At 39.9% G+C, this 26,165-nt stretch overlaps 1 protein-coding gene across 1 annotated transcript; it reads right to left on the reverse strand.

Annotated features, from left to right (window-relative positions):
- Nucleotides 22,219-26,159, reverse strand: LOC107615706. Its single transcript, XM_016317769.2, has 5 exons — nucleotides 25,744-26,159; nucleotides 24,117-24,202; nucleotides 23,735-24,040; nucleotides 23,549-23,632; nucleotides 22,219-22,872 (listed from the first exon to the last, which is right to left on the reverse strand). The coding sequence occupies exons 1-5, from the start codon at nucleotides 26,110-26,112 to the stop codon at nucleotides 22,419-22,421; spliced, it is 1,299 nt and encodes a 432-aa protein (XP_016173255.1). The 5' UTR covers nucleotides 26,113-26,159; the 3' UTR covers nucleotides 22,219-22,418.

Here is a 26,165-nt window from a genome sequence, read left to right on the forward strand (position 1 = left end):
CGAATTTGATCATATAAATTTAGTTTTTTTTTTTAATTTTAAATTTTAACCCGACCCGTTCTTTTGATGGGTTTTATTTCGACATGGTGAATTTAGTTCGTTTTGCCAATTTATACTACTAAATTGCTGAAACTTTTTTTTTTAAAGCAAAAGGCTCAACACAACAAGGTGGAGCAACTAAACAACAAACAGAACCTAGTGACATAAAAACCCCCTATAGTCATCTCCCGCATTGCCATCAACAACTAAGATGATCAAACTCAGTTCACTCTTTGTAGCTCCTAACCGATTTGTCAATAACTTCCGCAACACCTGCTTCTTGATTCCTGAAAATTCTATCATTCATTTCCATCAAAGTATTCCAAATAATAGCACAGAAGCCAATCAACCACCTATGCCGGTCCTCCTTCCTAACAGGAGTCCCTGTCCAACTCTCAAAGTGCTGCTTAATTGACCCTGGAAAAGACCATGGTTTGTTATAGGCAACCAACCAAGCACACCACACCTGCCAAGTAAACTCACAACCAAGGAACAATTGGTAATCATTCTCAGTAGATTTTTTACATAAAACACAAAGATTATCATTCTGATCAATTATGTTCAATTCGCTCAATCTCTCCTTAGTATTGACCCTGCCAACTAACACAAACCAGGTGAACAACTCAACTCTTGGTGGTACCAACCTCCTCCAAATAGAACTAGTATAGCTATAGCCTGTAATGTCCTTTGGAACAGTTTCAGCCTGCAAGACCTGCACAAATAAGTTAGTCGAATAAACGCCTGACCTATCAAATTTCCACACTATCATATCCTCTCTCTTTGATGCTAATTTGACAGATTGTAGCACCTCATGGAGTTAGTTCACTAAATCTAGCTCCCATTGGAATAAAATCCTTCTCCATTGAAAATTCCATATCCATTCTATCTCATCCCAAAACCCACAATCTCTTATTACAGATTCGCTCTAGTTTGAAAGCAAAAAAAGGCGTGGAAAATTGTCCTTCAGCATACCACAGGGCAACCAACTATCCTCCCAAAATCGAATTGTTCTTCCATCTCCTACTTCCAAAGCCAACCCTCTAACCATCTTATCTCTCACCCGCTGATCTTTTATCTGCAATTGACAGATATCCCTCTATGGACCGCCTCCTTTAGGTATAGGCTAACAAGAGAGAATGATATTTGGATTCAAGTCATTGCACGAGCACACAATCTTCTTCCATAATGAGCAATCTTCCTTCGAGAAACGCCACCACCACTTAAATAACAATGCTGTATTCCGAATTACTGCATCACCCAACCCCAATCCCCCTAGTCGTTTTGGAGCTTGCACCATTTCCCACCTCACCAAAGCTATCCCCTACTTGCCATCCTCTCTACTCCAGAGGAACCTCCTCTGCAGAGAGATCAACTTCTCTGCTACTGCTCTGGGCATCTTATACAAGCTAAGGTAGTACACTGGCAGACTATTCAACACAGATTTGATAAGGATAAGCTTACCAGCTTTATTAAGCGTTTTACTTTCTACAAATTGAGTTTATCTTCCACTTTGTCAATAACTGGTTTCCACGTCTTAACTAATCTCGGATTCGCCCCCAAAGGAATACCAAGATATTTGACTGGCAACGAAACTTCTTTACACCCCAACACTCTACACATATCCTCTAAGACCACCCTTGCTCGCAATTAACCGAAATCAGGCTAGATTTATCGAAATTAATACTCAAACCCGACATCAGCTCAAAACACCGTAAAAGCCGCTTGTAGTTTCTGACAGTTTCCTCTTCCTGTGGGCAGAAGAGTATGGTGTCGTCTGCAAATTACAAGTGTGATAACTAAATACTATTCTTACCTACCAACAGAAGAGCAATCCTTCCATGTCTTACTGCTTCTCCTATCATCCTATGAAGGACATAAACAACTAGAACAAAAAGAAACAGAGAAAGAGGATCACCTTGTCTTAAGCCCCATTTCATCTTAAACGGTTTAGTAGGCAAACCATTTATCAGAACCGACATCGACGCTGTGCAAACACATTCCTTGATCCATCCTCTCCATCGTTGCCCAAAACCCATCTTCTGAAGAACAACATCCACAAAGGTCCACTTGACTCTATCATAAGCTTTTTGAAAATCTAGCTTAATAATCGCCGAACTCTTCTTGCTCGTCTTCAGCCACTGCACAGTTCACACGCAATCAAAGTCCCGTTATGTATCTTCCTCCCCTGCACAAAAGCGCTCTGAGTTTTCGCTACTAATCCTAGAATTACCTTCCGTATTCTCCGAACTAACACCTTCGATATGACCTTGTAAACACATCCTACCATGCTAGTTGGCCAAAGATCTTTGATCTCCCTAGCTCCAACAAACTTCAGAGCCAGGGCCACCCACGTAACATTAGAATCTCTTAGTAGCTCCGTCAACCGAAAGAAATCCATAATAGCTTTTGTGAATTCAGCCACAATTTCTCCCCAATACTTCTTTATGAAGTTCATGTTGTAGCCGTCACAACCCGGAGTCTTAGACGACTCGCAATCCCAAACTGCATCTTTGATTTCTTCTACTGAAGGGATCCTCTCTATTTCTTCAGACTCCTCAACCTGTATCTGATTAACTAGTCCATCACGGAAACCTATCAAAGGTGACGCTTCCTGATGATACAAGTTCCTGTAAAAACCTTTTATCGCGAGTTTGATCCTGGCATGATTCCTCACTAATCTTCTATTTATCACTAAGGCATCAATCCAATTGCTCCGTCTTCTTGCAGAGGCTAAGTTATGAAAATATCTAGTGTTTTTATCCATATGCTTTGCATGACGAGACCTTGACATCTGCTTCCAATGAATTTCTTTCCTAACATACCATTTCTTACAAAAGCTAACTAGGGCCCTCCTCCTTGCTTCCAGTGCTCCATCATAAACTCCCTCACTAGCCATATCATCTACCTTCCTGATCTCATCCTCTAACTTGTTAATCCTCAAATCAATATCACCAAACTTCTCCTTATGCCATTTACTCAAGGGAACTATCAAAGCCTTAAGCTTTTCAGTAACTGACCCTCTCCTACCCCCCTCCACTCCTCTTTCACCATTATGAGAAAACCCTCATGTGTGAACCAAGAGTCTAAACTCTGGAACGGCCTCGGATCCTCTCACAATCTACTATCCTCCATAATCAACGAATAATGATCAGATAAACCTCGTTGCCCACTCTTCAGCCTCGTCTCAAGAAACTCTTCAAGACTTCAACCCATTCTACGCTAACCAACACCTGATCAATGTGACTGCACGATTGACCCCTAAACCAAGTAAACTTCCGATCCTTCAACTCTAAATCCACCAACTCCATCTTTTGTATCCAGGTTTTAAATTCTTCTGCTGATGCTGTTAACGTACTAGCTCATTTTCTTTCTTCCACTTGCACAATCTCATTAAAGTCACCCATGTAGCAAATAGGGATTTGACATAATCCAGAGATAAAACTCAACTCTTCCTACACTGCCAGCTTGTCCTCTCTGGTATGCGCATCATACACCAAGCAGAATGCACAATTAAAGTTATTGTTCATCAACACCCCTTCCACATACAACCATCTCTCCCCTTTATAAGAATTACTCAACTTAAACATTAGTATGTCCGACATTAACAATAAACCTCCAACAGCATCGTCAGATCTCACAAACTCCCAGCTCACCGCATCATTTTTCCAAATTTGTATTACGTCAAACTTCGTAACTACCTCCTTTTTTGTCTCTATTAAACCTAACATGTTCAAACTATTCTTTTTCTTAAAGTTTTTCACCATACCTATTTTTTCGATACCCCCTAAATCCCTCACATTCCAAAAACTAAAGATCATTTAAGCACTGTTTTACACACCTTACTTTGATTTCTTGGACGACTCCTTCTTACTTTCGCCTTTTGTTTTGCTAGCTTTTTCTTCTGCGCAATCACTTCATTCTGAGCTTGAAGAGCAGCCATAATATCTTCTTCTTCATCATAAGGAACAATTCCTGATTCTGCTGCCAAATTCCAAGCTACTCTGTTTTCATTTAAGTCTGCATCCCAGCTTCCTCCTTCCTCTACCTGGTACGGCTCACTGTCAACGTCATTCTCCGAACATCCAGACTCCTCCAGATCCCTTACAGCCTCTTCCTCTTGGACACAATTTTCCTCTATCAAATTATTTTCACCCCCTGAATTTGATCCCTCCTCTTCATCATTCCTCACCAGGCTTATTTCAGAGGTCCTCATGCCACTCACATTCCTAGGTGCTGTTTTTATTGCCTCCCTTGCAGAGCGTCATCTTCTGCACCAGCCTCAAATGTCCTCTTTGTCAGTTCCTCAACAAAAATTGCCCTCATCCCAACACCAGTTGCTTCGTTGGCTAAGCAGTTCACCGCCACCGTATTCACCTTATACCCAGCACCTTGGATCAACTCCTTCCTTGTGCCGTTCAACTTAGTAGAGGCGCGACACATTCCTTGCGCTCTAATACTCTCAACTTCCTCGCCCTCAGCCCGACGATCTTCATAGCCGCCACCACCAGCAACCGGCCTCCCCACTTCCTGTCCTCCCATTCTCCCACCAATCTCCTCGTTATTATTGGGCCTCGAAGCCTCTACAACCCTTGCGCGAAGGCCAGAACCTTCCCCCTTCCGCTCTCCCAAGCTCGCGCAGCCCCTTGCACCGGCGCCTATGATCTCCGCTAGAGTAGACTTAGAAAAACGCATGACAATGTATTCTCCGTCGCACGCCACCTCAAAATCCCTATGACGCAAACGACGCCATGGCCCTCCCCAGGAGGAACCTGCTGACCTCTCTTATCCGTGTAGGGCACCGCTAAATTGTTCCTGAGTGATTATCTGACCCGCCAGTAATCCAAGCCCTTCTATACCAATTGGGTCTATCTGGTTTTGGCCCATACCATACCTCTCCTCTTCGTCATGTTTAGCACTACTATTGGGCTTCTTATAATTTAAAGAGCCCAAAATAGAGCTCCCTTTCACTAAAGTAGCCCCACCAGATCTTTCTCTCCCATAATCCCAAGATACCGTCTTCTCAGACGTGGTGCCATCACTGCCTGAAGAAGATCCTGTGGAATTCGCGCTCCCCATAACTTCCTTCCTAATCATAGGATTTGCCGTTTCCTGGTTTGAATTTCCCTGCTGCCATTCATCCAACTCATGAATAATAATGACGCTTCTACCCTTTTCATGATCGTCCCTTTGTGGCACCTGTGTCAACATTTTCGCCGCCATGTCCCAACCCACCTTCGAAGGTTCCCCCCTTACTTCACCAGTTTTGTTGTATCCTTGTGTAACAACAACTCCCCCTTCTGTTACCGATTCTGTCCTCTACCAGATTTTCACCTCGGTTACGTGACTTTTTCCACCGTCAATATACTCCTTTTCCAATGGATTGTTGCTATCTTTACCCTCGGTATCCTTCTTTGCCCTTATGTCACTGTGTCTTTTGTACTTAACCTCTCCCACAAAGATCTCTTTTTCCCACAATCACATCCGGTTCATCTCTTTTATTGCTTTCAAAACCCCTCCTTTTGTCGTGTACCTAACAAAACCAAATAAATGGACTTTTCCATACCTCTCCTTGCGTGACAGGTATATGTCGTTTATCCGGCCTGTCCACTTAAATAGATGAAACAATTATTTTTTCAACACATCATTTGCCGCGGATCTTTTATGTGAAATGGTTGCCTAGCTCTATCCACCCTATGTTTTCCCACCCACCTTGCTCTCTCTCGCTCTCTCTCATGTGCTCTTTTCCACTTCCACTTAGTTAGATTCAATTAAGTACAAATTTAATACGTGTAGTGATTTATATAAGAAGAAGTATAGAGAGCCAATACATGTGCCGTACAATGCATACAATGGCGTTAATTTCAAATTAAAATTAAATTATGGACAATTAATTAATTTAAAATTATTCTAATTTAAATTTTGAAACAAAATAGGATTAGGGTCATTTATAGGATCACAACAAAGACGTCACTTGCTCAATACGGTATCATCTCCATCATCTCCGTTTCTCATCGGAAACTACATTCCCACCTGTCATCGCACGCCGTCGGACTCTCCTCCCACCGGCGTCGTCGTCTGCACAGGCCCTCGTCCAGCACCACCTACCCGTTGTGTGTTCCGGTCGTCGTGTGATCAATTTCAAGTATTTTAAATTGGATGTTCGATTCAGTAGGATATCAGATGTTTATTATCCCTGGTACCCGGATAGTTATTCTGGATAGTATGGGTGTATTGTGTTTGATAAATTAGTAGTAATTTACCCTAAATGTTCGAACGTGTACAATAGCGGATGGTTACTTCTTATACACAGATGTTTTTATAAAATTGTCATGGCTTATTGTGTGTGATCTTATACAAGAATTTTAACTTGGATGGCGCAGCTTCGGTTGAACCGCCGTCGTCCTGTACACCTGTGACTGAGGACGAGCTGCTGGAGTCTGGTGGGCGAGAGACACGCGACGGAAGCTAGCAGTGAAGGATGCTCAGCGCTGATTAGAGTTCCATTGGGGGAGACGGTGGGATGTTCAACATTGTATGTGAAGGGTTTGGTTTGAAACGTCACAGTAACGGAAGAAAGGGTGATTGAGAGAAAATTAGGATTACTGAATATGTGGTGGTGGTTATCTCAAAAATGAACATCACTTTTGGAATGGGTAAATGTGGATAATTTTAATTTTTTTTATTAATATTAGGCCAAAAAATCAATCTATTGTATACATTGTATATTTACTCCATTGGCTCCCTAGTGGGATTCTTCCCAATTTTATTTGTTAATCCTTAATTTTCTAAAAGTTTTTTGTTCTTCATTGTTCTTAATTATTTTTAAATATCCAGATTATTTATTCACTTTAATTTCAAGTTCATTTATGTATTGATTCATTTTTGTGTTCAAACCTTATTGGAATCTTGTTTATAAAAAGTTCTACTCAATTATATAATTTTATTTATTTTTTACTGTCAACAAAGTTAAATTTGACTCTTAGTAAATAAGTCTTAAATCGAATTCTCCTAAAAGAAGTTGTATTTATTTTTCGAATTGAGATTGTCGAAGTTAGATCAAAATCAAAGCATAATACTATATAAATAAGTTTGATTAGTCATTTATTATAAGTTTGATTATCCTAATATAATATATTTGATTATCAAGTGATTAATTATTTAGTTAAAAAATATATAAATTAATATATAAATATACACAAATAATAATTTTTTTTTCAAAAATTATCACCCAAAATCTGATAGCAACTTCGCCAAGGAACCACATATGGCATGCAATGCAATGCCACCAGCACACCATTGGTATGCTCATAATATGTTGTGGCCTCAATTCTTAACCACCCACTCATGCAAACAAGCAGAGACTGTATCCCGTTGAAAACCACCTATATATGGATTTTTGCAAACAACAGTTTACAAAATATATGATTGAACAAAAGTTATGAATTTTCATTTCAACAAACTTATAAGACATTAAGATATGCTAAGAGACTCCTCTTTACCGGGTCTTGCTATCCAGTGTCCTTAATGAAATGAAAGTTTTTTTTTTCTCTGGAGAAATGAAGAGGGTGGTGGTGTTAATAAATATATTAGTGAGAGAGTTTTTATTTTTTTTTTAATTATTTGCATTAAAAAAATTATTCAGTTTTTCGTGTGAATTATTTTCTTTTTACATACTTTGAGCTTGATTAGACCATGTTTAATTCTCTATTTAATATATATATATATAAAAACAAAATATAACATGAACTTTTAGTAAAATTTTAAAAAATTGGATCACATCATTTATGGGGATAACAATAATATAACATATCATGATTCATAGACAAATGTATTTATTAAAATATTGAATAAAATAAATTTTTTTGTCATTAAAACTTGAGATATGAAAATTATTCTAAATTAATTTTGAGTTTGAATTATATCTTTATTATTAATTAGTCAATTTTTTAATTAATAAATAATTCATAAATTTTTTTATTCAATTTTATCAAATTAATTATGTTTTAACCTAATCTCACTTCTCAATGCAGTCTCATAGCGTTAACATTCTCAACATCTTTATTAAAAACAAGAGACTAAACTAAAAAAAATTTGTGTATTATTGAGTGTATTCAAATTGTCTATTCAAGTTGTCTAGAATGATACAATATAAAAGGGTATTTATAGGTACTAAGAGAATCGTAATAATAAAGACGTAATCTCTTATCATAAATAACTAACCAGATATACTAAATAATACTAATTGATCCTAATTATACTCTAACATCCCCTCAAACTCAAATGACAACTTGAGTTTGAAACTTATTTAAAACAACGAAATAAAGAGAAAAAAACTGCATAAAAACTGGCGTAAGGAAGCGCAGATTAAACTGCCGATTGTCTGAAGTAAGTGGCAAAACTGCGGCTTGTTTGAAGGAAGCGCATAAAGGAAGCGCACACGAAACTAACTGCCACGAGAGAACACAAACGAAATTGCCACGAGAGAACGCAGACGGAACTAGCAAAAGAAAGCGAAAACTATAATATTTCTTCATGAGAATGGGTAAGCAGCGGATGACAATGGTGTTTAATCATTCGACTCGAAAAAAACACAAGACAGAGAAAATAGCGGTGAGATGAAAAATATCAAAAGAGTGACAAAAGGGAAGAAGAATGGCATAGAAAAAAATGTAAAAAATACGATACAATGGCTCTGATACCATGTTAGAAACAAGAGACTTAACGGGAGAAAGGATTTGTGTATTATTGAGTGTATTCAAGTTGTCTGGAATGATACAATATAAAAGTGTATTTATAGGTACTAGCTAAGAGAATTGTAATAATAAAGACGTAATCTCTTATAATAAATATCCAGATATACTAAATAATACTAATTGATCCTAATTATATTCTAACAATCTTGATTTGTACCAGAGGTTATAGTTTCTTAAATATAATATTGTTATTTACAGTGTTGTTCGGTTTACAATTTGGTTCAATTTTTAGAAAAATAATCATCCGATCCGATTATACATAAAATCATCTATGTCTTCAATATGTTCTCCAACCCATATGAATCCATTATATTCAAGTATAAGATTAACACCATATTACACAAGATGATGATAATATTGCTCTTGCTTTTGCCTCAAGCAGTTGAAACTCTATTGAGCTGGCACAAAAATATGAACAATTAGGAGTTAAGTCTCAAAGTAGTCCTTGAACTTGCACTCGAGTCTTAAAGTAATCCCCTGAAATTAATAATTACTCAAATTCGTCACCAAACTTGTACTCCGGGACTCATAATAGTCCCCAAACTTGTACTTCGGGACTCATAATAGTCCTTCAAACATTTTCCGTTCATCAAAATCTTAAAACGACGTCGTTTTAAACAAAAAAATTTAAAAAAAAGAAACGTAGCATAAAACCCCCAATCCAAAAAAAGAAAGAACGCGTAGGTAGCGCACCCAACCCCCACCCCCACCCCAACCTTTCCCTTTCCCTTCTCCATCCCCAACATGCTCTTTTCCCTCCTCCAACCCTTCCCCTTTCCTTTCTCCATCCCCAACTCGTCCCTTTTCCCTCCTCCAACCCTTCCCCTTTTCCTTTTTCTTTTGCTTCCCCAACGTCCTTCTCCTTCTCCTTCCTCTTCTGCTCCCCCAACCTAAGATTCTTTCCCTTCCCTTTCTCCTTTCTAATCTGATGCCTTCCCTTTTTCCAACCATACTTTCACACTCATAAGAGCTCTCCTCAACCTTCGCTGTCGCTGCCTTTCACCGGCTTTCGTTTCACTGCCGCCGCTGCTCGACAGCCTCCATCTCCGCTCGGTCTTCCTCTTCTCTCCTCTGGCACGGTTCTTTCTCTCAGTCATGGTAATTTCTTTTTCTTTAATTTTTTTAGTTATTCAATCATTATTCTTTAATGTTCTGGGTGATTGTTGCTGTTGATTAGGGCCGTCAAAATGGACTAAACCCATCGGGCCAGCCCGTTTACCCGTTTAAATGGACGGGCTTTGCCTCTAAAATTAAGCCCGTTTAAATTTCGGGCTAAACGGGCTGAGCCCGATTAACCCGAAAAAATGACGGATTAAACGGGCTAGCCCGCGGGCTAAACGGGTGGCCCGTTTAATTTTTTTTTTAACATTTTTTTTTAAAAAAGTAGCACTTTTAGCTAATATTTCTCCCGATCCGACCCGAAAATTCGACCCATTAACTAAAAAATATATTTTTAATGATTTTTTACCTAAAAGTGGTATTTTTTGTCAAAATATTTTTCAAAAAATAAAATAAAATGATAAACGGGCTGGCCCGTTTAACCCATCGGGCTGACCATAAACGGTCTGTGCTAGAAAATTCTGGCCCGCGAATAAAGCGGGCTTAAACGGCTAGCCCGTTTAACTCGCGGGCTTAACGGGCCGGGCCTAAATGGGCTGGGCTAGCCCGTTTGACAGCCCTACTGTTGATCCTATTTTAATATAACAACAATGGTTAATTTTAGTTGTTTTCTATTCTGTAATTATTATTGGTTTTTTTATTGTTGCTATTTTTTGTGCTTGTTGATGTTTAAGTTGATTGATACATGCTATTTAAGTTAATTAAACTTTTCTGATTAATGCTGATTTTTTTTTGTGATATTTTGTGGTGTTGGTTTTTATTTTTGTGACCTTTTGAAAAAGAAGAAGAAAAACAGAGTTGAAGAAGAAGAAGAACATAGTTGAAGAAGAAGAAGAAGGGAATTCTTTTTTTTCTAATATAAAATGACGTGTACGCTTCTTTTTTTTTTGTTTTTTTTCAAAACGACGTTGCTTTCTTTTTTCTTTTTTTTTTTAAAATTTTTTTTGTTCAAAACGACGTCGTTTTAAGATTCCAATGAACGGAAAATATTTTAGGGACTACTATGAGTCCTGGAGTACAAGTTTGGGGACGAATTTGAGTAATTATTAACTTCAGAGATTATTTTGAGGCTCGAGTGCAAGTTTAGGGACTATTTTGAGACTTAACGCGAGCAATTAGCATCAGATCAGTAACAACAATAAAATTAATATAACAAAATTTTAATCTTACATTTGCTCAAAATTTCTGTTTTTCTTCCTACAAATTACTTCAAGTACAATCATACAAAAAATAAACACATTTAATTCATAGCAAAAAATTAAAATATAACCAAATAAAAGAAAAATAATTCAGAAAATAACCTAATATAAAAAGGAATCAGTATATAGAATTAAAAATTTATTATGAAAAATCAAATAATAAAAAGTGAGTTTCTTTTTGTTAATATTTAATATTTAATCTTTAATAAATTACTTTATCAATTAATGTTAATATTTGTTTAATTGTGATGGTTTTCAGTGGCTAAGAGAAGGGGGGTTGAATCTTAGCCCCTTTTTTCACTTAATAACACTTGCTGGTCTTTGAAACAACTTCTGGAGACTTTTTTATTTTTGTCTCGTACCCAGCCACGAGACTTTTTCTTTTTATCTCGTAACCCGGCACGAGATATTTTTTATTTTTATCTCCTGTGCAGCAGAAACAGAAATGGAGTAGAAGAGAGAGAATTACACCAAGATATATCTTGGTTCAGCTGCTAAGTGCAATGCAGCCTACATCCAATCTCCATCACAACAATGATGGAATTTCACTATAATCATCCTTGATTACAAACACCAATTCTCCCTAGGAACTATCCTTCCTATCTGGGACAAGTTCAGAATCTAAACCCTAATCCTGAACTTGACTTGGTTACTGCCAAGCTTTCAACTGCTAAGTGCTAACCCAACTTGCAAGGGGATTCCCACAGAATCATAAAACACAACACAGATGTACAAAGGACCTCTAAGGACATATATTGCTTTTTTCTTTTAATTTTGCACTCTCTGCCTTTTTTCACTCTATGGCTTTTTCTTACAAACCTCACTATTTGCCTTTTTCCATGAGACTCAAGACAGACAAAATTAAACAGAAAATTACAAAACAGAAAACATTGAAGGAAAAGAACTTCTGTTAGCTTAGGTAACTATGAGAATCCTGTGCCTTGCACTCTCACTCCTTGCTTCAAGCCCTGGCTATTCTCCCTTATATAGAGGGGGAAGCCTCCACGGTTGAAACCAACTGAACCAAGCTAAACTTCTTATTCTTCATGCAAAACCGGTTCGGCCAGAGAGAGAGAGAGGAGAGGTAACCAAATGCTAAAATCAAAATGCAATTACCTCTGAGTCTTCCCTTTACACCAAGCTTTATCAATCCGAGCCATCCATCTTGACTTGCACTCCAAGATGGACTCCTAGCCCTTGATGCTTCTTGATGTATGACAGCTCCTCCTGCTCTACTTTTGCTTCCTCCTTCACGTAGCCACCCTAGCTACCTTCTGTGATGAGTGAACACAAAAGCAGAGATGATTCATCCCTCTGAGATCTTTTTCCTCTGACCGAAATCTTCTTCATCTGAAGGGCACGAGTCAGGAAAAGAAGGACAACCCCATGCAGCGAGGACATAATGAGGGCAAAAGTTCCAAGAAACTTTAAAAGCCCTGATATGAACCTCTATGACGGAACCACGAACTCGAAGCATCATCTAGGCAACTTTAAAAGTCGGATGTACCTAGCTGACGCTTCTGATGCTACTCGCTACAAGGCTTTCCCGACCACCTTGACGAAAGCAGCGATGAAGTGGTTCGACAATCTTCCCCCAAGGTCGGTCACTAGCTTCGACGACCTCTCGCGAAAGTTCTTGATGCGATTCTCCATCCAGAAGGACAAAGTAAAGCACGCACCAAACCTCCTAGGAGTAAAACAGGAGGTCAGAGAACCTTTGAGGGACTACATGGAAAGGTTCAACAAGGCGTGCTTGGAGATTCAAGACCTTCCCACAGAGGCAGTAATTATGGGCCTAGTAAGTGGACTTAGGGAAGGTCTCTTCTCCCAGTCCATATCAAAAAGGCATTCGACCTCCTTGAGTGATGTGTAGGAAAGAGCTGAGAAGTACATCAACATGGAGAAAAATGCCAGACTGCGAGAACAGAACTGGCGACCTGAGCACTCTCATTCATCAAAGGAGAAAGAAATAGAGCCCAAGAAAAAAGAGGAAGTCGACCTTGAAAGGCCTAGGAGATATCACTCCTATACTCCTCTAAGAGCTTCCCTAGTTGATGTATACAGGAAAATTTGCCATACGGAAAGGCTACCACCCCTAGGCCCATCAAAAACAAAAAAAGGGGGGGGAGTCGTGGCGACTACTGCTAGAACCATAAGATATACAGTCACTCAACGAATGATTGTTACGACCTCAAAAATGTGATAGAAAAGTTGGCCAGAGAAGGTCGGCTTGACAGATATCTTATGGAAAGGTCGGACCATCATGGGAAAAGGAAGCGAAACGACGAGGACCGAAGAGATCCACCCCCACAAACTCTAGAAAGACATATACATATAATCTCAGGGGGATTCGGTGGAGGTGGCCTCACAAAGTCAGCTCGCAAGAGGCATTTGAAGGAAGTCTACCAGGTCGGGGGCCAGGCTTCTGACCTCCCTACTATCTCATTCACCAAAGAAGATGGGCAAGGAATCATTCCTGGATATGATGATCCAGTTGTGATAACCATGATCCTTGCCAATGCCCATCTTCACAGAACCTTGGTAGATCAGGGAAGCTCGGCCGACATCCTTTTCAAGCCGGCATTCGATAAGCTGGGATTGGATGAAACGGAATTAAGAGCTTACCCTGATACCCTATATGGCCTAGGGGACACACCAATAAAACCACTGGGATATGTACCCCTTCACACAACTTTCGGAAAAGGAGAAAAGTCCAAGACTCTGAGTATCAACTTCATAGTCGTTGATGTGGGTTCAGCTTACAATGCCCTAATCGGTAGAACCACTCTAATCGACTCGAAGCGGTGGTGTCTACCCCTCACCTTTGCATGAAATTCCCAACACCAGAGGGAATAGCAACCACTAGGGGAGACCAGAAATTGGCAAGGAAATGCTACAATGAAAGCCTGAATCTGAAAGGAAAAGGAAAGGAGGTGCACTCAATTGAGCTCGGAGGAGTCAGAGCCAAGGAAGAATTGCGACCACAATCAGGGGAAAAAACTGAGGAAGTACAGGTTGGAGAAGAGGAAGGAAAAAACACCAACATAGGAGCCAACCTGAAAGAAGATTTGAAGAAAAATCTCATAAGGCTCCTACGAGAAAATTCCGACATCTTCGCCTGGAAAGCTTCCGACATGCCGGGGATAGACCCCGAGCTCATATCGCACAAGCTATCGATGTACCCCGGTTCGTGACCTGTTCAGCAAAGAAGAAGGAAGCTCGGACCTGAAAAAGCTCAAGTAGTGGAAGAGCAAGTACAAGCCCTCCTAGAAGCTGGGTTCATCAAAGAGGTCAAATATCCGGCGTGGCTAGCAAATGTGGTGCTAGTCAAAACATAAAACGGCAAGTGGAGTATGTGCGTCGATTACACCGACCTGAACAAGGCGTGTCCCAAAGACCCATATCCACTCCCAAGCATTGATACCCTAGTAGACTCTAGTTGAGGGTATCAATACTTTTCGTTCATGGATGCATACTCGGGATACATTCAAATCCCGATGTACAAGCAGGATCAAGAGAAAACATCGTTCATCACGCCTAAAGCAAACTATTGCTATGTGGTCATGCCTTTTGGGATGAAAAATGCTGGAGCCACATATCAAAGGCTGATGAATAAGGTGTTGCACCTCACCTTGGGGATTTATGGAAGTCTATATAGACAACATGCTAGTGAAAACCAAGGATGAGACCGACCTCTTGACAAACCTCCTGCAAGTTTTCAACACCATAAGGTTGCATGGGAAGAGATTGAATCCCGCAAAGTGCACCTTCGCAGTAGAGGCTGGAAAATTGATAGGATTCATGCTTACACAAAGAGGAATTGACGCTAATCCAGACAAGTGTAAAGCAGTCCTAAAAATGAAAAGCCCGACTTGCTTAAAAGAGGTTCAGCAACTGAATGGCCGACTTGCCGCCCTCTCCAGGTTCTTGGTGGGACCAGCATTAAGATTCCTACCACTTTTCTCTCTACTAAGAAAAGGATGCCAGTTCGAATGGACTCCTGACTGCAAATAAGCTTTCCAGGAGTTCAAAAGGTTTTTAAGCCAACCTCCCATTCTGACCCGACCTAAAGTTGGGGAAGAACTCGTCCTGTATTTGTCCGTAGCAGACAAAGCTGTAGCGTCGGCCCTAATACGGGAAGACGAGGTCGGGCAGCATCCTGTCTACTTCACCAGCAAAGTTCTACAAGGCCCTGAATTAAGGTATCAAAAACTCGAGAAGTTCTCGTATGCCTTGATAGTAGCCTCTCGAAGGTTACGGCCTTATTTTCAAACTCACACAATAAGAGTCCGAACGAACCAACCTATGAAGCAAATCCTCTAGAAGACGGATATTGCGGGTAGAATGGTTCAATGGGTGATAGAGCTGTTCGAGTTTGACTTGAAGTATGAAACTCGGACGGCAATAAAAGCCCAATGCCTCACCGACTTCGAAGCATAATATGCAGGAGACCGAGAGGAAGAATCCACTACATGGGAGTTATATGTAGATGGATCCTCAAACAAAATAGGAAGCGTTGAGGGAATAATATTGGTCAACAAGGGGGAGTGCAGATAGAAGTCTCACTCAAATTTGAATTCTCAGCTTCCAACAATCAGGCAGAATATGTAGCCTTGATTGCAGGATTAAAGCTGGCACAAGAAATCGGTGCAACAAAAGTAGTAATATTCAGCGACTCTCAGGTGGTGACCTCCTAGATAAATGGAGAGTATCAGACCAAAGACCCCAATATGAAAAGATACTTGGACAAAACCTTGGAGTATCTTAGGCGCTTCACAGAAACCGAGGTCAAACACATAACTCGGGATCTCAATAGCAGAGCAGATGCCCTCTCCAAGTTACCAAGTACCAAGCCAGGGAGAATAATAGAAGTCTGATCCAAGAAACTCTCTAAGAACCCTCTGTAGCAAAAACAGAGGCCAAGCAAGATGTCCTCGAAGTCTCTGGATTAGACCTCGGATGGATGAATCCTTTAATCGAATACTTAAAATTCGACATCCTACCCAAAGAGGAAAAAGAATCCAAGAAAATTTGGAGGGAAGCACAAAACTATACTTTGGTGAAAAATATCCTCTACAAAAGGGGGATATCAACACCATTATTGAAGTGCGTTCCGACCTCAAGGACGACGGAGGTCCTAGAAGAAGTCCACAATGGTATATGCGGAAATCACCTCGGACCAAGGTCCCTGGCTAGGAAAGTCATCCGAGCTGGGTTCTACTGGCCAACCTTGCAAAGGGATGCCACAGAATTTGTGAAGAAATGCCAGCTATGCTAAATGCATGCAAACTTCCACGTCGCTCCTCCCGAGGAGCTCATTAGTATAACTCCTCCATGGCCTTTCGCAAAATGGGATTGGACTTGTTAGGACCATTCCCCCATGCGCCTGGACAAGTAAAATACTTAATAGTATGGATAGAATACTTCACAAAGTGGATCGAGGTAGAACCTTTGGCCACTATCACCGCCCAGAGAAGTCGGAAGTTCCTCTACAAGAACATTATCACAAGGTATGGGGTACCTCACTCCATTACCACTGATAATGGCACTCAGTTCACCGACTCAACCTTCAGAAACCTAATAGCCAGCATGAGGATCAAGCATCAGTTCACCTCAGTAGAACATCCGCAAGCAAATGGACAAGTCGAGGCGGCCAACAAAGTTATACTGGCAGGGTTGAAGAAAAGGTTGCAAGATGCAAAGGGAGCTTGGACTGAAGAGCTTCCTCAAGTACTATGGGCTTATCGGACTACACCTCAGTCTGCCACAGGGAAAACACCCTTCCGACTTGCCTATGGCATAGAAGCCATGATACCAGTTGAAATCAACGAGCAAAGTCCAAGGGTGAGCTTCTACGACGAGGTTGGAAACATACAGGGGCACAAAGAAGAACTTGAGCTACTCCCTGAAGTTAGAGAACAAGCCTAGATAAGAGAAGCAGCGCTGAAACAAAGGATGACAAATAGATATAATAAAAAGGCCATTCAAAAAAGTTTCACCCCAGACGACTTAGTTTTGATTAGAAACGACATTGAAGTCAACAAATCTAGGGATGGAAAGCTTGCTGCCAATTGAAAATGACCATACAAAATTAGTGAGGTCTTAGGAAAAAGCTACTACAAGGTGACCGACTTAAACGGCACCGAGCTACCTAGGTCGTGGCATGCTTGTAATATGAAAAGGTACTATAGTTAAAAGCGAACTCCACTCCCTGATGTACTCTTTTCCCAACTTCATGGTTTTTTTCCAAAAGAAAGGGTTTTCCTGAAGGGGAGTTTTTAACGAGGCATCAAAGTGGGGGCTAAGGGGGAACAAATTGCCAAAACCTTTAGTAGCAAAAAAGTACCCTCTCAAATAAATAAAGATCTTTTCCATATCTCTATATAAATTCCTTTTTACGTTATTTTCACTCTTTCTATGAAACGCGTCGACTTAAACTCGACAAAACGTGAAAATCTTATGAACCAACCTAGATGGTCGTCAGGATAAAACGACGAGGTACAAGTCGGTGTAAAGAGGTTATAAAAGCAGATCATAAAAGAACTCGGAAGTTAATTGACTTACAAGTCGAAAAAACCGAGAAGAAATGAAATGCATCGCAAAAATAACCTAAGTTATGGAAACTTAATAAAAGAGAAATTGAGCACGAGGAATAACAAAAAGAGATAAGAAAATTCGTCAAAAAATCAAAGACAGAGGCTGTCCCAAGTCTTTAAGAAAATAACTTAGACAAAGGATAGCCAGCCAAGTCAAAAGGTTTTCAAAAAGGATCGAAAAAGATTTCTTCAAAACCTAAACCATGCACGCAACAAAGGTATCCTAAACCCTTATCCAAAAAAGGGTATTTTTAAATAAAATATTTTGTTAACGGCCATAAAAGGCCAGAAAATGTCAAACCACCACAACAAAACAAAATAATAAATTGTTCAAAAAACAAGGGGCCCACAGGCCGGGCCCCAATATCCGAATCTCAGTTTGCAGGGAGTTCAGAGGGAAGGTCACCACCATCGCCAGAAGAAGGATCCACAGGTAGAGAAGTCAGAGCAGCACCAGGAGGGGACGGAGCAGGCTGATCAGGATTTTGAGAAGGAACTCCAGAGGAACTCGGTACGTCTCCCTGAGGAGGAGACTCCACCATCTTTTGTCCCTTCATCTTCAACTCGAAGTCAGTCACAGGTCGGGGAGGAGAGACAATGGCACCATCCACTACGATCTTGCCAGGATCCAACAGAGAGAGGTCCAAGTCGGGAGCGATAACTCCGACTTGTTCCTTAAAGATCCTCTATGCCTCCTCTGCACCCTCAGCGATCGAATCCTCCAAATCCTGGAAAGCGTCCCGACACCAGAGAGCTCCTTCTTCAGATCCAGATTCTCCCCAAAGAGCCTAATGTAATTCTGTTCCGCCTTCTCCTTGAGGCCCTCCGCCATGGCATTCTGGCCTATCAACTTCTTCTCCCTCTCCTGAAGCTGATCCTTCTCCTCCTTCAACTTGGTAACCTCCTCCTTTAACCTCTTCTCCTCTTCCTGATATAAGAAAATTCTCCCCTCGAGCTCCTCAACCTTTTGGGTAGAACCCAAAGAGCTAAGGGGAGTCTGTTCCAAAATATCCAGGAGTTTTGTACACACCTCAGCCGCCCGGACGCTCCCCTGAACTATAACATTCAGATGGTTCCAAACCATAGCATCATCCATACTAATTGATGTATGGGGAAAAATATGTTTCCGGAAAAATTGAGGACCATCGAATGTAACCCCGGAAGAAGAGCCAGAAGTTTTTTGCTTCTTCTTCTCGGGCTCAAGGGAAGATCGGGGCGGAGGGGGAGGAGAAGGAAGAGAGGAAGTAGAGGAAGAAGATACCATGATAAGGCGGGAGGAAGTCCCCAAGTTGTGAGGAGGAGGAGGAGGAGGGGGAGGAGGAGGAGGAAGAGTGCCAGCAGCCCTTGCCGCATCCACCCGCGCCTGAGATCTCTTCCTGGCATCTTGGACTTTCTGATAAGAAGAGGCAGAAGCTTTCTTCACCATTTCTGAAAAAGAAGAAGGCAAAGAATCTATTTACAAGAAAATCGGAATTCCAAAGTCAGAAATGATTAAAACAAGTCGGAGAAAATAAAAAAACAATCATATCTACCTATTTGGGTCCGAACAAAATTCGGAGACCCTTGGAGAAATTTCTTTGTATCCAAATAAGGGGCCATCCCCCAAACTTCTCGGAGGAACCTCACGACAGCCTCTTCGACCTCATCTAAATCGTCCAAACCATACTTCTCCACAGGAGAAGCCTCCAACCAGTATAAAGGGAAGCGAGGAGCAGAATTTTCATCCAGGAAAAAGGGGTGGTGACCCTCTACAGCTTGAACTTTAAAGAAGAAATTTTTTAAATTATGTAAGGACTCATCGAAAAGGTTGAAAACTCTCCGACCTTGAATAGCCCGAAAAGACACCCACTGTTGTTTATTGTTTTGCCCACTAAAGGGCTTGGTCATATGAAAGAGATAAAAGAAAATTTTCAAAAAGGTTGGAAAATCCAGGGCTTGACTGACAAGCTGATAAATCTTCAAGAAACCCCAAGAGTTGGGGTGAAGTTGGGTAGGAGCGACACGACAGTGATATAGAACAGAAATCTCAAAATCAGAAAAAGATAGAAAAACTCTCAGGTGAGTAAAAAGGCTTTCGTACATAAAGAAGAAATGAGGGTCCTCATCAGAAGCCCTCCCAAAACAGACTCGGTCTTTTGGACCCGGGACAACCAATTCATACTTTGGCTCATCCTCATCAAGAACACAGATTCTATGGTGAGTACGGAGATCGGTAATGTAGTCGGTATCCACTAAAGGTCTCTCCCCAAGAACAGTGACATCCACCCACTGTGCAAGGGACTCTAGGGAAGACATCTTTTCCTAATAAAAATGATGGCAAAACCTACAAAGGAAAAAGGAAAAAGGATAAAAAAAAACAAGGGTCTCTAAGGGGCCTAAGATCAGATCCTCAACAAAACAGAGTCACTAAGCCTGCAGTCAACACTTCTCTCAAAAAACATGCAAAAGCACTTGTAAGAAAAAGAGAAGAGAAAAGAACTAACCTTTGCTTGAAGAATGGTAGAGGCAGCAGTGACTCGAAGAAAGAAGAAGTTTTCCTTCGAACAGAAGAAGTCTCTTTCGAATAGAGAGTGTAAGTGCAAAAGTTTTCAGAAACGAAACAAACAAAGAGAGGGAAAGTATTTATAAATACGTCAGGGGCATAATGGTAAAAGTCAAAGCAGTCATTAAAGAGATGCGCCGTTACCAATGTAATTGCTCCCCGTGTGTAAATACGCAAACTCCTAACGGACGCGACGTTTGATTAGACGCGAATGTTGAGAAATTTTGAATCACGTCGGTTTCGAAAAAACACGTCGGTTCCTCATCACGTCGGTCATAAGCCCGAGTCCAAATATTCAAGTCCAGATCTTAAAGAAAAGAGATTGTACTCGAGTAGGGGCACTGTTCATACCCTGACCCAACACTAAAGACTCAGGTCCAAATGAAAGGTCCAATCCAAAGATTGGCCCTCATTCGACACCGACCTTCTCTTAAGAAGTCGGAACTGACCACGGCTTGCTCTAAGGAAGTCGGGAAAGAAGATTAGCTGGCAGATAACACATATTCAAATAAGTAACTGCCCCTAAAATCTCTCAACCTACTTCCAGGAGCCATATCCCAACTTCCCTAAGATAAAGGGACGGTTATCCTCCTTAAAAGGTGAAACTACTCAAATGGTGATTATTGGTTCACCACTATAAATACACTGACACCCCTCAGGTATCTCTAAGTCCCAATACTCTCTAAAACTTGCTTAGACCCTTGCTGACTTAGGCATCGGAGTGTCTTTGCAGGTACCACCCCCATCCTCTCGCACACATGCAAGTCGGACGGTGGCCCCAGACGCGAATATGTTCACCAAGCTCCCTCCTTCCAACGATTGGGCCTGTCCCACGAGTCCAGCCCATTAATCTCCGGTTACCCAACGTAACAATATGTGTTTAGGACTGACAATGGATAGGGTAGGATAGGATTTGGATCCTACCCTAATCCTATCCGCGGGTTGAAAATTTTATTAAAACTCTACTCTACTTAATTCGAGGGTTGAGAATCTTTCTATCCTAACCCTACCCGTACCCTAAAGTTCTAAACCCTGCCCTATCTTATCCGCAAAAATATCAAATTTTTTCAAAACAAATATAAAATTCAATCATTCCAAATTTCACAAATATTAATAAATGCTCTAAATTATTGAATTAACAAACTAGTTTAATAATTATTCACTTATTACAAATTATTACATAAGAAAAATTGTGAGTTCTCTTACTTCTTTCACTGTATATTTAATTTTTATAAACCTGTATTCTACCCCCATGTTTGAATTGGTTGTCACATGAGAGGTGATAATCGAAATAGTGAGATGAACATCTAACTTGTTTTCCAACTTGGTTTGGGTTCGCCACTGTTGGGCTGACTTAGGGGCGGCCAATTTGGTTTATTTGTTTGTTACGGAGACTATGGGATGGACCATATTATTAGGCCAACGGATGAACAAGTGTTAAGAAATATATAATTTATTATAAACTACTTTAAATCGTTCTTTATGTTTCACAAAACCAATCTATTTTATACCATGCCTGCATTTTTTTTGTGCAGAAATCAAATCAATTGGTTGAAAGCGAAAATAAAACTTTATTTTCTTACACAAACAATTGATTTGTGGGGTAAAAGAAAAAAAGAACGATTGGTCGGCATTGAACCAACGGATTCCGGGAACAAATCCAGTTGATTGCTGACGGCAAATTGCAATTTCACAAAACTGGCCAAGCAGGATTCATACCTGACAAAAGAACATTATAACAGCAACCATGATACGATGAAAATAACCCTCAATGAAGGAGACTTAGATAAAACCACTACAAAGGGTTTCAAGAATTCATAATAACGCGTCAAAACTAGTTTGAAACTCAATAGAAATTCTGAAGGAGATGCAGGACATATATTAATAAAATATAAAATTGTAAGCATTTCATTGGATTTGCAAAATGTAACAAATCAATTTCCACACAAGCAAACTATTTGTGCATATGTGCATTATAAAAAATGAAAATTCTACCTACTTCAGACTATTGTAAATTCAAGAATCATATACAACATAGTATCCACATAACCTCCTCTGCTGACTGTACTAGCTTCAGATAAAAGGAAGCTAATTAACAGATATGAAATGTGATTTAACATGTGAGCCTAAGCTAAATACAGTGGCCAACAAATTATTGATTCCACTAAGCTCAGCTGTTCTTGTAGCAGCGATAGGCAATAACAACCGACACGGCAGCGCATACGACAGAAAGAGCAGCATAAGTATCTTCTTGCTCCCAGTAGTCAAGCCATGTTGGAATGGAACAAAATTTGCGTGATGCTGCTTTGCCATTACTTACCCGAGACGGTACATTCTCTCTGAACTCATCATCATCAGTTAAGAGCTTTGCCTCCGTCTCAATGGCTCCAGCGATCTTCGTCTTTTCTAACGACATATGATCGTCCTGATGGCAAGAGGAATATCCATTATCTTGGCAACAGGTTGCAATGCTCTCTTGGAATTGAAACGCAACAGTGCCTGTTGTATGATTGTTTGTATCCATGAACTCTTCTGTGTTTTCTTTAAAATTTGTTACACTGTTCTGACGAATCCTTTGTTCTTGGCTCTTTTTTTGTTCTTCTTCTGTCAAACCAATTTGGCCCCTTGATGGCAATATTGAAAAATGATGCATTAAAATTAGCAAATCAAATCAGCATACTTTAACTCTCATTACATGTCATTATATTTTACCAACTTTTCAGAATGCCAAAATCAGGTCTCAGCAGAGAGGGAATATACCACAAGAAATACAAATCATAGACATCATAGAGCTTAAGGGAATATGGCTCGTTTCGTTATTCATCACGGATGCAAATCTCCAGTAACATACCAACAGCTTAAACTTTAAGAGCTAAATCACTGCCCAGAAGAGCACCATTTGTGCTTTTAACTTGTAAGAAGTTTAAATACTCACTCTGTTGTTCCCTTGTATATGCTAATATCACTTTTTGATATATCCTTGGATCAATATATCTAGATACATTTTATATCAAGAATTCAAGATGTATTGAACCAGATGACAGTAAAAGAGAATAAAGGGAGTAGGTAAAACCATAAATGGAACATGCTACTTAGAGTTTTATGGAGTAAAAACCACATAACCTAATAAGTATAATAACTAAAGCTCAATATGCTATACTACAAATTTCAGGACAAAATGAGAGACCAAATGTTAAACCAGTGATGACAGTGTGTAAAGCCTTTTCTTTCACAAAACAAAAAACAGAAACAATGTCATGGATAAAATACTAAAGAAGAAACTGCACAGAAGATAACTACCTCCATAACGAGTCCAAAATTTCTCCTTTAATTATATGTTGTTGAATCAACAAAGGTACATCTTTCGGAGTAACATATCCATACCTACATAATTGAGTTGAAAATGAATACTTGTCAGCTCAAAATATTGAACTGTTAAAATGTTCTTTTCCAGCTTCAAAGAAGAGATAGAAAGTTCAACCATACCAATGGCCAGTGGCTTCTCCATTGATGCTTGACCCGAATATAATGACATTTCCTCCACACTTGTGCCTCCCAATGTGAGAGCATGGGCTAACAAACACTTTACCTTGAAGACCAAGTAACTCTATCTCTTCCCTGAACCTACTAACTAAGACAGGTCCACAAGCTCCGCATCTCCGGTCCCGGGATCCATGTGAACACACGAACACATATGAAGCCAACAAGGCTTCGGGGTTGCCAGGACGCCATTCTCCATCGTTGACAAGAACTTCTTCGACGAATGTTTCCACATCAAAATGTGTTAATCGCCTGAAATTTCACCAATAATTGCTGTTGCTAATGAGAAAAATTTTTGAAAAAATTACAAAATAGAAGTCATGCCAACCTGTATCTGACCATGTCTGGAAAAATTAGCATATCACCATTGGATGTTTCGGTCCCATCATGTCCCTCGCAAATTGTTAAGAGGGTCTAGTAAAGATTGAACAATCCTAATGTTATTTCATTGAAACAAGATTGAACCAAACTTGATTATCAAAGATAATTGTCAGTACCATCAATCAGAAATTCGCACATGTATATGAATAATTTGTGTATGCAGAGTTGCAGTTTCATGAACTAAAGCCCTAAAGTGGTCCCGGAGGTTAGGACCGTGCACCAAATTAGTCCTTGAGATTCCAGTTGCACTATTAACGTCCCTGAAATTGATCTCCCTGCACCATAATAGTCCATTGATCCCTTTTAGACAGCAACTCAACAAATGGAGTGATGTGCTGGCACCATCAATGCCACGCTGGACACAAGTAAAACGATTTCATTTGGTTTTGATGCCCAATGAGAGCATATGAGACATTGTTTTGTTATGTTGGATATCAAAACGAGTTGCACAAAATATAACAAAACGATATGAGACATTGTTTTATTGGGCACGAAAACCAAACGACATTGTTTCACTTGTGTCCAGCATGGTATTGGTGGTGTCAACACATCACTCCGTTTGCTAAGTTACTACCGAAAAGGAGTCAACTAGTCGAGGGCCATTATGGTGCCCAGAAATCAATCTCAAAAATGTTAATAGTGCAATTGGAACCTCAAAGACCAATTCGGTGCACAATCCCAATATCAGAACCACTTTGAGGCTTTAGTCCAGTTTCGAGAGACTAATCTTCTGAGCAGTGCAAATGAACCCAAACAATAAGAATACTCGTGGTCTTATAAAGAACTAAGTAGAATTTAATTTGTATACAACCATCTAAGAAACAGAGATATAATTTTTTGAGGTGTCCATAGGCATCCAAATTAATCTAAGTGAAAAACAAGAGTTAAAGGCATTAGGGTTGGGGTCGGACTACAATAAAAATTTAAAAATCAAAGATGATAAATTGGATTTCAATACTGCAAACGAGAGATTAATTCCTCTTAGGTTGTTTAGTTATAGAAGTTATTGATATAAGAGTATCATGATACTGGAAATCTGACTTATGTAGTTCGAGTAATCGAGTGACTAGTAAGTAGTAACACATAACTCGAACTTGAAAGCGTTATCCAAATTCGCTGACTTTTTAAGCTAAGTAAAGTTTTTGTTGTTCCATTTTTTTTTTAACCAGAATGGCGAAATATTCAGGAAAAAAATTAAAAAAAAAAAGAATATTTCTTAGTTTTTTAATGTATCTTCTAAATAATATTTTAACGTTCAAAAAAAATTATAGAATCAAAATCATTTTGTCGAAATTAGATCTTTAAAAGTCAATTTTTTTTTCCTTTGATATTTTGTCAAAGAATCTTTTAGAAATAAAATGGTTGTTTATTAAAACTGAAATGTCATCACTCTTTTCAGTTTTCTATTTTACAGGATTTTAAAAACAGAAAAAAAAAAACGTGATTAAACATGAAAGAAACCAAACAGATCTTAATCAGTTAATGGTGTTTCTCACTTTACCCTTTCTATTTTATGTACTAAAAAAAAAGCAAATAAATTAAATCCCTGAAACGGTCACATTAGAAGCGTGTACCTCCTTCTTCATGCGACCTTTACCGGAGACGACGGCGGCGTGGAGCAACCGCGGCAATCGGTCAAATTCCCAGGCCTCAATCCGCGGCGGCCACGCAGCGGGACTCTTGTAGCAGAGGAACACGTGGCGACGGTAGAACTCGACGGTGCCAGCGAGTTGACCCGGCGGGAAATCGGGCCTGGTAAACCCGAACTCAAGAAGATCGTCGTCGTGGTTGCTGTTGTTCTGGAAGGTTCTAGAAGAAGAGTCGGTTAGGTAGGTATCGTTAGATGCTGGGTATGTGAAGGGTGCGAGAAAGGCGTTATATTCTGTGTCCTTTCGGTCGCTGCTGTTGATGCCAATGCTGCTGCTTGTTCTACCTAACAACATTTTTTTCAAATCTTCTTTTTCTTTTTTCTTTTTTTTTTTTTTAGGTCACTTCA

This window comes from Arachis ipaensis, chromosome B01, assembly GCF_000816755.2.
Source record: "Arachis ipaensis cultivar K30076 chromosome B01, Araip1.1, whole genome shotgun sequence".
NCBI lineage: Eukaryota > Viridiplantae > Streptophyta > Magnoliopsida > Fabales > Fabaceae > Arachis > Arachis ipaensis.

Bases quoted from the DNA above. Each gene is read 5' to 3' on its own strand.
- LOC107615706 (XM_016317769.2), bottom strand. From the start codon at position 26,112: ATGTTGTTAGGTAGAACAAGCAGCAGCATTGGCATCAACAGCAGCGAC. The intron at 24,203-25,743 runs GTACACGCTTCT...AATCTTTACTAG, and splicing joins AAGGTCGCATGAAGAAGGAG to ACCCTCTTAACAATTTGCGA. The intron at 22,873-23,548 runs GTAGTTATCTTC...ATTGCCATCAAG, and splicing joins ATTTTGGACTCGTTATGGAG to GGGCCAAATTGGTTTGACAG.